The following is a 9,635-nucleotide window of genomic DNA, read 5'->3' on the forward strand; positions in this document are numbered from 1 at the left end:
ACACACACACACACACACACACACACACACACACACACACACACACATACACTTGTGCCCCTATAAAAATAGGTTAATACTCTGTTCTGCTACTTTTTTTTAAACTAACTTAGTCATATCTGAAATACCATTAAGCAAAGCCATGATTTGCAATAAACATTTGAGAAGCCAGTGAATAATGAGAGGATAAAGTAAGGAATGTGAGAGTTTTGTCAGGCACAGAGACGTCGGACAGACAGAAATCATGAAGAATATCTATCTAGTCCATGCTGCCTGTGTTGAGATCCAGCTTGACATGACTGCAGCCATCTTGAATATGACCCCATTTGCCACCCCTGCACAGTCTCCCAGCATGCATCCAAACTCAGTAGTGTAAACAAACTTGATTGGCTAGTCAGCCAAGCATTTAGTGCCAAGCACTGATACCAAGAACCACTTCTTAACTGACATTTGATATGTAAATGGTTTTTTGAGACCGTCCAAGTACAGTCCAGTTGGCCCTGATCCATCTCAGCATAGTGTATGACCCCCTTCCTCCTATCACCGGGCACCAAGACATGCTTCCTTCTGCAGGCCTAAAATAATCCTGGACTAGTCTGTCTCTTGGCACCTTTTGTCTTTGGTAGCCAGTTCTCTATTGTTGTTGTTTGTTTGTTTTTTCCGAGACAAGGTCTTTCTGTATATCCTTGGCTGTCCTGGAACTTGGTAGCCAATTCTCATGCGCCAGGTATGAGGACTGAACATTTCCAGTATCGGTCCTACCTGGACGGAACCCCAGGTTGGTCATGGTCCAGCCTCTCTGGAAAGATCGTTTCAGGAACAAAGCCGCTCCTCACTCTTCCGGGCTAGCTGTGCCAACAGCAGGGCTGGGAATATAAGCCGGGTGGCTTTTCTCTGGATGCTCTTCAACTTCCTCAAAGGCCACGTTACAACCAGGCTTTACTGACTTAAAATGAAACCTACCAAGCATCACTACCCTGCAGGCTCAAGCCGTAGCTGGAGGCAGCCTGGGTCCCTGCACAGCGCTTACAAGGTGGAGCGGAAGGACTCTGTGTAGCTCAGCTCCTTGGCAGGGCCTTTGGGGAAGAATTCACTTGGCGGGGTTCAGCTCGCTGCATCTCCCCACAGACTGCTCTCAGTTCTGAGAGACCACCCACATTCCTGTCCAGGTGGCAGTCTCCGTCCCAGTGGAGACGCTCACCTCAGATTGCTCTCCGCCTGGGTGAAGGGGCACACAGCTGCAGCCTCAGCATGTGAGGAAGTGGAGACAGAAGAAGCAGGGGTTTAAGGTTAGCCTCTGTGTCTTCTTCCATCTTTATCTATCTATCTATCTATCTATCTATCTATCTATCTATCTATCTATCTATCTATTTATTTTTATCACTGTTTGGTTTTGGTTTTTCAGTTCTTTGGAAACAAGGTTTCTCTATCCTGGAACTTGCTTTGTAGACCAGGCTGGCCTCAAACTCACAGAGATCTACCTGCCTCTGACTCCTGAGTGCTGGGATTAAAGGTGTGTGCTATCACCTCCTGGCTTTTTTTCTTTTCTTTTCTTTTTGAACTCCAGCACTGAAGCTGTACTGGCAGTGAAAGCCAAACACACCCACAGTTCGGAGCCTCAGCTTAGGAAAGGGGATGTTGAGGAAGAAACGTAATAGGAAATGATCTAAAGTCTGAGGAATGGGGGACCAGAAGATGCTGCCAAAGATCAGGGGATTTGAACCCTCAGGGAGGATCTCCAGGACACACATCCTGTATCTGTTGCCTTGAGGCACAGAGAGTGAGTCGTAGGTTGAGACAGGGCCATTCTGCTGCCTTTCCCAGGTTCTCTAACTCTGTGGGCTACTATGGCCTGGCCATGGACCTGCAGAAGTTTGGGCTCAGCATCTACCTGGTCCAGGCTCTGTTTGGGATCATCGACATCCCTGCCATGCTGGTTGCCACCACCACCATGATTTACGTAGGACGACGGGCCACAGTGGCCTCCTTCCTCATCCTGGCTGGGCTCATGGTCCTCGCCAACATGTTCGTGCCTGAAGGTGAGTCAACCTGGCCGCCACGTGGTAGCCATATAGACACACAGGTTCCAGGGGCAGCGGGAGGCCCTCTGGAAAGGACCAGAAACACACTTGTTATTCTAGCCCTTGGAAGGCTGAGGCAAGAGAATCGTCAGTTCTGGACCAGCCTGAACTACAGAGTGAGACCCTGTCTCCAAAGGACTAAAAAGGAAACCTCGGTCACCATGAGAAAGAGGCATCGGTATAATTGAGACAGAGCTGCTGAGATGTGGGTGATTTAGGGACTCTCCTCACCTGGACTCAGGGTGCTCTCCAGCTAGCACCAACCCAAATCTGGTACCGTAATCTCTCTGACCACCTAATGCGGGTCATTTGCGTCAGGGTTTGCAATTTATAAACAGCGTCGGGGCTAGCATGGTAATGACACAATGGTGAGAAGTGCTTACTGAGCACCCAGCACTCCGCACTAGCGACACGGGTCCCCTTGGAACAACCATGCAAAGCAGTGCAGAGTTTCCCTTACTGACAGGACACAGACACTCCGGAATGGGAGGTCACTGTGACTAGGTCACCCACCTGGGAAGAGATAGGGTTTTGGAATGGGAGGTCACTGTGACTAGGTCACCCACCTGGGTCAGAGCTAGGGTTTTGGAATGGGAGGTCACTGTGACTAGGTCACCCACCTGGGTCAGAGCTAGGGTTTGAAGGGAAGCCTGGCTCCAGATCTTGTCCTGTCTTCGCAGCAGGCCATGGAGTGACAGATGCAAAGGAGTGAGGAAGTATAAGCCAGATAGGGCAAACTGGGACTTCTGGATCCTACCCAGGAGTGAAATGGTGGACAAGCTTTCACCCTTCTCTGAACTTCCTGGACTTGTAGCGCTCTCTCTCTCTCTCTCTCTCTCTCTCTCTCTCTCTCTGAGACAGGGTCTTACTATGTAGTCCTGGCTGGCCTGGGACTCTCTTTTGTAGACCAGGCTGACCTCAAACAGAGATCTAGCCTTCTCTGCCTCCAGAGGATTAAAGGCGTGTGCCACCGGCTTCAGGACTCTCCCTTGTACCTCCTCCCTTACCAGATCTTTACCCTCTGGCCCTCTTCCCAGTCCTAAGGGCCCCCCAGCCTTCCATCACACCCCTCTTCCAGCCTCTGCTCCTCCCAGCTTTACCTCCCTCCTTTGCCGCTGTAGATCTGCAGACCCTGCGGACAGTGCTGGCGGCGCTGGGCAAAGGCTGCCTGGCCAGCTCCTTCATCTGTGTGTACCTGTTCACGGGGGAACTCTACCCCACAGAGATCAGGTGGGTATGAGGAGTGGTTCCCAGGCAGGGGCCCGCTCTCCTCTCTGACACCCGCAGGCCTCACTCTTTGGGGGCCCGGACCCAGCTGCTGATGGGTCTGCACTTCCCACAGGCAGATGGGAATGGGCTTCGCCTCTGTCAACGCCCGCCTTGGAGGCCTGGTGGCACCCCTGATCACCACACTTAGTGAGATCAGCCCCTTCCTGCCACCTGTGTCCTTCGGTGCCACTTCAGTCTTGGCTGGGGTGGCTGTCACCTGCTTCCTGACTGAGACCCGAAATGTGCCACTGTTGGAAACCATTGCCGCAATGGAGAGAAGGTGTGTGTCCTCTGGCACTGTGAGTGTGGGGCCAAATGGGTTGTGGCTAACCAGACATCCCTGGGGGTCAGAGGAATCTTCCGTGGCTGTGCATAAAACCCACTATGCTGGCTTACCTCTCAACCAGAATAGGTCCAACAATGAAGGAAAAGAGTAAGAATAGAGGTAGACCAGGAGACCCAAGAAGGGAGGTGGACGGGCTCAGAAGGTAACACAGTGGTCAAGTACTTGGTACTCTGTGGTACTGGATGGTAGAGAACACAGGAAACCTCAGCACCAATAAACTGTTAGCACACACTATCAATTCCAGCTTTTGGGAGGCAGAGGCAGGCTGACCTCTGTGAGTTCAAGGCCAGCCTGGTCTACATAGTGAGTTCCAAGCCAACCACCGATAACTAATGAAACCCTGTCTCAAGCAAACAAAACAAAATCTGGAAAAAAATGGTTTGAACACTGAGTTTTGTTTTGTTTTTCTAAAAATGAAACCAGTTAAGAGTAGACAGGTAGGTCTGGAAAGATGACTCAGAGGTTAAGAGCACTGGCTGCTCTTCCAGAGGTCCTGAGTTCATTTCCCAGCAACCACATGGTGGCTCACAACCATCTATAATGAGATCTGGTGCCCTCTTCTAACATTCAGGTGTGCATGCAAATAGAATACTCATATAATTTAAACAAACAGACAGACAGATAGTTTAATGGGCCAGTGGGCAAGTGATTAAAACAGGAAGATAACAAAGGTTTCAGAATATAACAGAAATTTCTATTTGCCTTTGAGCAGAGTCAAAGAAGTCCATTCCAAAAGAGACACAGAACAGAAGAGTGAAGAAATTTCTCTTCAGCAGCTGGGGGCCTCTCCCCTCAAAGAAACCATTTAAGCTCCCAAGCCCCTGACACTGAGCTGGCTACAGCTCGGCCTGCACTAGGAATGAGCATCCGAGTTCTCCTAGGGGACCCAGCGGTAGAACAGCATGCAAAGCCAGAGGTTATCTTGGACTTTCCTGAAGAGCCACACCCAAGCCCGAGCAGATGTACAGAAAGGGGAAGCAACCTGCAGGGACCGAAGGAGAGCATGCTGTCCACTGCAACAAAAGTGCCACTTTCCAGGTCCACCAGACAGGTCCAGGTCCACAGCGACTTCAGTGCTCCATGGTTTCCCTGGTCAACATTCTTGACCTGTGCCCCAACCCCCCCCCCCCCAAAAAAAAAGAGAAATTCAGTACTCACTCTTTTTCACTCCTTCGGACATTATGGGAGAAAAGTTCCTTTTTCCTGGCGTGTGGTGGAGAGATGGACAGTGTCTCTGAAGGGTGAGGGTGGGTCTTCTTGCTTATAGTGGGCATTGCAGCTGGTGGAACCGCCGGTGAGCAGTGAGAGCAGAGTCGGAGTGTGTGGACCTTTGCCTGTTGTTTGTACTCAAACACTTTGCAGAAGTGGGATCTGATCCAGTCTCCCAGAAGTCATAGGAGGGGCAGGCCCCTGACATTCACAGCTTCTCTCCGACTTCAGGTCTGCACACAGTCCAGACTTTGGACATATTCCCATGGCCTTGACCTGCAGTTTGCTTTGTAAGCCAAGCTGGCCTTGAACCCACAGAGATCTGTCTGCCTCTGCCTCACAAATGCTGGGACTAAAGGTATGTGCCACCTCACCTGGCCATATCTAAATTTTTTATTGTATTCCTAAAGACTCTGTATCTCAGCTGGGCATGTGGCCTCTGTGAGGCCAGCCTGATCTACAAAGCAAGTCCAAGACAGCCAGGGCTTGATACACAGAGAAACCCTGTCTTAAAAATTTTTTTTAAAAAAAAGGCTGTATCTCTGAAAGTACGGCTGCCATCCAGACATGGAAGACATGAGTTCAAGAACTGTCCTGACCAGACCAATCTCAAGAGCTCTGACCTATGATTGCACAACAGATGCCTTCAGGGTGAACGGGCCAGGCCAGCGAGCATGATTCCCACCCTGGTTCTGTGAGTCAGGAGCTCCCTGGATCTGCTGCTTTTCAACTGCTTTTCACTTAAGTCAGTACGCTAGAAAGGCCTATGCCTAACATCTCCAGTGTTCTGTAGAGCACAAGGAATTTTATATAAAAAAAAAGTAATTTTATTTTATCCAATATATTCAGAATATCATCATTTAAATATGTCACCAGTTCAGTACAAACTTCTTTTTTTTTTGAGACAGGCTCTTACTATTATAGGTCCTGGATGACCTGGACCTTGCTCTGTAGAAGAAGTTGGCCTTGAACTCACAGATATCTGCCTGCCTCTGCCTCCTAGGTGCTGGGTTTAAAGTTGTGTGTAGAGATCATGGCCTCTGAGACTGTAAGTCACTGGGAAATTAGGACGTCCACACGAGATTTGTCTTTCGAATATGCCTGGTTTATTCACACAGACATTCCTTATATATCATGCTAACAGAGACCTTAGGCATCCCACCAAGCAGGGAGCGGTTATTTGGGCAGAAATGCTGCGGCAGGGTCCCCCTGGGAAATCTCGTTAGGATGCCTCGGAAGTCTGCAGACTCGAGCCGCGCCTACCGTGAAGCCCTTCAGCTATGGGAAGCCCTTCCATCCTGGGAAGATGGAGCCGATGAAGGTCCAGGAGGTCCCTGAGAGCACAGGCTAGCCCTGAAAGTGCTGAAAATTCAAAGTCATTGAGACCAGGGCCACACAGAGAGTCTCAAGTTCTCTTGCCAGTGGGTAGAGAAGCCAGGTTTTGTCAGCGTGGGATCCTAGAGACCATTCCCAATGCTCACATTTTGTGTAATTTCCCTGGGCAGGTACCTTTGCGCTATTAGGGCTCACAGCTTCGGGTTGATCTACTAGCCCATCAGCACCACCTTGGGTTAGTTCATTAGCTTATCAAGGCGTTGTCCCGGAACAGGCTCCTATCTGAGCCTGCCAGGGGCTTGCCTCAGAGGCCCAGCTCTTATCAGAGCTACCAGATGGCAAACCCAAATTTCGTATGATTTCAAATGCCATAAAAATGGCTTTTGAGTTGCACAAAATGGTACAGAAGTACAGACATATATATATATATATATTTTTTTTTTTTAGTTGTTTGACATCCTCTTGTTACTACTCTTTTATTATCTAACAGCGGAACCCAGTTTTTATTTGGTTTAGTTTTGGTGGAGAGGGTGGCACAAGGCTTCCTGTTGCTTTATCTTTGCCTCCTTGGTTTTGTGGGCACTCGGGGGTTCTACCAGCAAACTCAGTTTCATTCTCACCAGTGTGCTAGGGTCAGTGTTACAAAGGACTCCAATCCAATGTGACACAGTCTGGAGAGGCTCCCCACCACCTGGCAGACCCTCCGCCAGTTTCCCTGACCCTCAGCTTCCTCAGTCGATAGGCATCTACTGAGAGCCGGCCAGGAGCCGGGCGCCAGGTCAGAGCAGGGAGTGTTCTGATGGAAAAATACCAGTCCAAATGTGAGCCGTGTGCAATCCCGGAGGAAGCAGGGGCCCGGAGGCCAGGCAAGATGACACTGAGAAAATACTACAGAGATGAGACAAGAAAAGAGAAGCTGGGGTTAGCTTCTCCAGGAGCTGGAGCTGGGGACATTCCAGTAGGGAGGACCAGCTCGGCGACCATGTGGCAGTGGCTCTCCTGGGTCAGGTTGAGATGAGGAATTGGAGCGGAGCTCACTGGAAGGGGTTGGAGCTGATGGGGTCATATATTGATTTGTGATAGGTCACAATGGCCTCAACAGGGAGTGAGCCTGTACAGGCTGGCTCTGTGTGTGTGTGTGTGTGTGTGTGTGTGTGTGTGTGTGTGTGTGTGTCTGCAGTAGGGTGCTCTCTTAGGGAGTAAAGATGCGGGGGAGAGCCCCCCCGACCGAGTACATGCTGGGTGAGCTCAGCAGCTGCACCATGCCCTCTGAATTCCTAGTCCTCCCTGCCTCTCACCACAGCTCTACCACAGTGCCTCGGAGGCAGCTCCATAAAGTTGTGGCTTTTCTTTCTTTCTTCCTTCCTTTCTTTGCTTTGTGGTTGGCCTCTGAGGGTTGTTTAAGAAACACTACTTTTGCCAGGCCTGGTGGTGGCGCAAGCCTTTAATCCCAGTACTCGGGAGGCAGAGGCAGGTGTATCTCTGAGTTTGAGGCCAGCCTGGTCTGCAAAGCAAGTTCCAGGACAGCCAAGGCTATGGAGAGAAACCCTGTCTCAAAAAACCCACTACTTTGGGGACTACAGAGCTAGTTCAACATTTAAGAGATTTACTGCTCTTGCAAAGTACCTGAGTTCAATTCCCAGCACCCACATGGTGGCTCACAACTCTCTGTAACTCCAATTCCAGGGGATCTGATGCCCTCTTCTGGCTTCCTCACCATCAGGAATGAACATAGTACATAGACATACATGAAGGCAAAACATAAAATAATAAGAGTAAAAAGAAACACAACTTTGCTTTATTTATCTGTTCAGCCGTCCATGCATTTCTGAGACAGGGTCTCCTGTGGCCCAGGCTGGCCTTGGTCGCCTTATGTAACTAAGGAGAACATCTATCTGGTCCTTGTGCCTTCATTCTCAAGTACTGGGATTACAAATATGCCACCAGCCCCATTCCTTGGATGCTGGGGCTCAAACCCAAGGCTTTAATATGTGGTAGGCAAGCCCTCTACCACGTGTGATACATCCCTAATCTCTTTAAACAATTGTTAATTGGTTCAAATTCATGACTTTGTGTTTAAACTATTATCAGAAAAGCCTTAACCCTCGGATAGCATTGGTGTGCAGTAGAATTCAGGGACTTAAACCCTGGCACATTGCTGCCACCTGGTGGCCAAATTCCTGCAGCCCCGCCCAGTGCCTCCTGCTACTAATGTGAACTATCAGTAAGGTTGTTTTTCCTGTTAAACAGTCACATTACAGTGGCATAGGTTGGTAGAAATCTCATGTTAATCTCCTGCCTCAGCCTCTCAAATATTGAAATTGCAGATAAGAGCCACCATACCAGTTCAATGAGCCTTAAACACACACAAACACACATACTTATTTGCTTTTGTTTTTGTTTTGAGACAGGGTTTCTGTGTGTACAACTGGCTGTCCTGGAACTCGCTCTGTAGACCAGGCTGGCCTCAGACACCTGCCTCAGCCTCTTGAGTGCTGGAGCTAAAGGCATGTTTTGGTGGTGGTGGTGGTAGTTTTTAATGGGTATTTGTGAGTCTCTCTGAATAGCCTTGGCTGGAACTTGCAGAGATCTACCTCAGCCTCCAAGTGCTGGAACTTCAGGCGTGTGCTACCAGACCTAGCTTCAAACTCTTGCTTGTTTTCAAGGCAGGGTTTTTCTTTGTAGCCCTGGCTGTCCCGGAACTCACCGCCTGCCTCTGCCTCCCTGAGCGCTGGGATGAAGGCCTGAGTCACTACGCCTGCCCAAACTGTTTTCTTAAATGGCTCTTCCAGTCTTCAATTCCATTCTTAGTGAATGGGGGTCACTTGACAGTGGAGATTTCGGTTAAAAAAAAAAAATTAGAAAATATATCAGGAGGGGAAGGCCCTCCTCATTTTACTCTCTAAGCTCTCCGCTTCAGTGACCTGCCCTCCGAGTGGCCTTTTCGAAACCTCGGCCCGGACATTCTCATTAGTCAGCTTTTCACCCCGGATCCACCAAAATGTCACAGCCTCAGAAAAGAGCCCTCTATCCCTGTGGATGACGATCACAACAGCTCTAAGCACCACGTCCCCTACGAAAGCCCGTCAGGATCAGGATGAGCCGAGCAACCGCAGGAGGAGTGGGGCCGAGCCAACGCGCCCTTCCCGGGGCGTGCAGGGCACAGCGGGGTTCGGCCGCTGCAAGATGCGGACGAACAGCGCCTCCTGGCCGGGGAAAAGGGGACAGACGAGGGCCCCGCTGAGCTTCGCAAGCCGGGCGACGCCTGGCACCCTCCGCCGCAGAGCGAGGCGGGGCCGCTCGGCTTCGTTCTGCGCAGCCGCAATGGGGATGGGGGGGGGGGTCCGGCGCGTGCGCGGGGAGGGCGGGGCCGACCCGGTCCCCGCGCACGCGCG

The 9,635-nt window shown here is 50.4% G+C and overlaps 1 protein-coding gene across 1 annotated transcript in view; it reads left to right on the forward strand.

Annotated features, from left to right (window-relative positions):
- LOC129679330 (solute carrier family 22 member 20) overlaps nt 1-4,505 on the forward strand; it is an 11,683-nt gene extending 7,178 nt beyond the window's left edge. The window contains exons 7-10 of the mRNA XM_055610359.1: nt 1,825-2,039; nt 3,203-3,311; nt 3,424-3,630; nt 4,409-4,505. Of these exons, the coding sequence (XP_055466334.1) occupies nt 1,825-2,039; nt 3,203-3,311; nt 3,424-3,630; nt 4,409-4,505 (628 nt within the window). The remainder of the gene's footprint in view (nt 1-1,824; nt 2,040-3,202; nt 3,312-3,423; nt 3,631-4,408) is intronic.
- The last annotated feature ends 5,130 nt before the right edge of the window (nt 4,506-9,635 follow it).

The sequence above is a fragment of the Psammomys obesus genome, unplaced genomic scaffold (assembly GCF_907164565.1).
Source record: "Psammomys obesus unplaced genomic scaffold, mPsaObe1.curated_primary_1811, whole genome shotgun sequence".
Classification (NCBI taxonomy): Eukaryota; Metazoa; Chordata; class Mammalia; order Rodentia; family Muridae; genus Psammomys; species Psammomys obesus.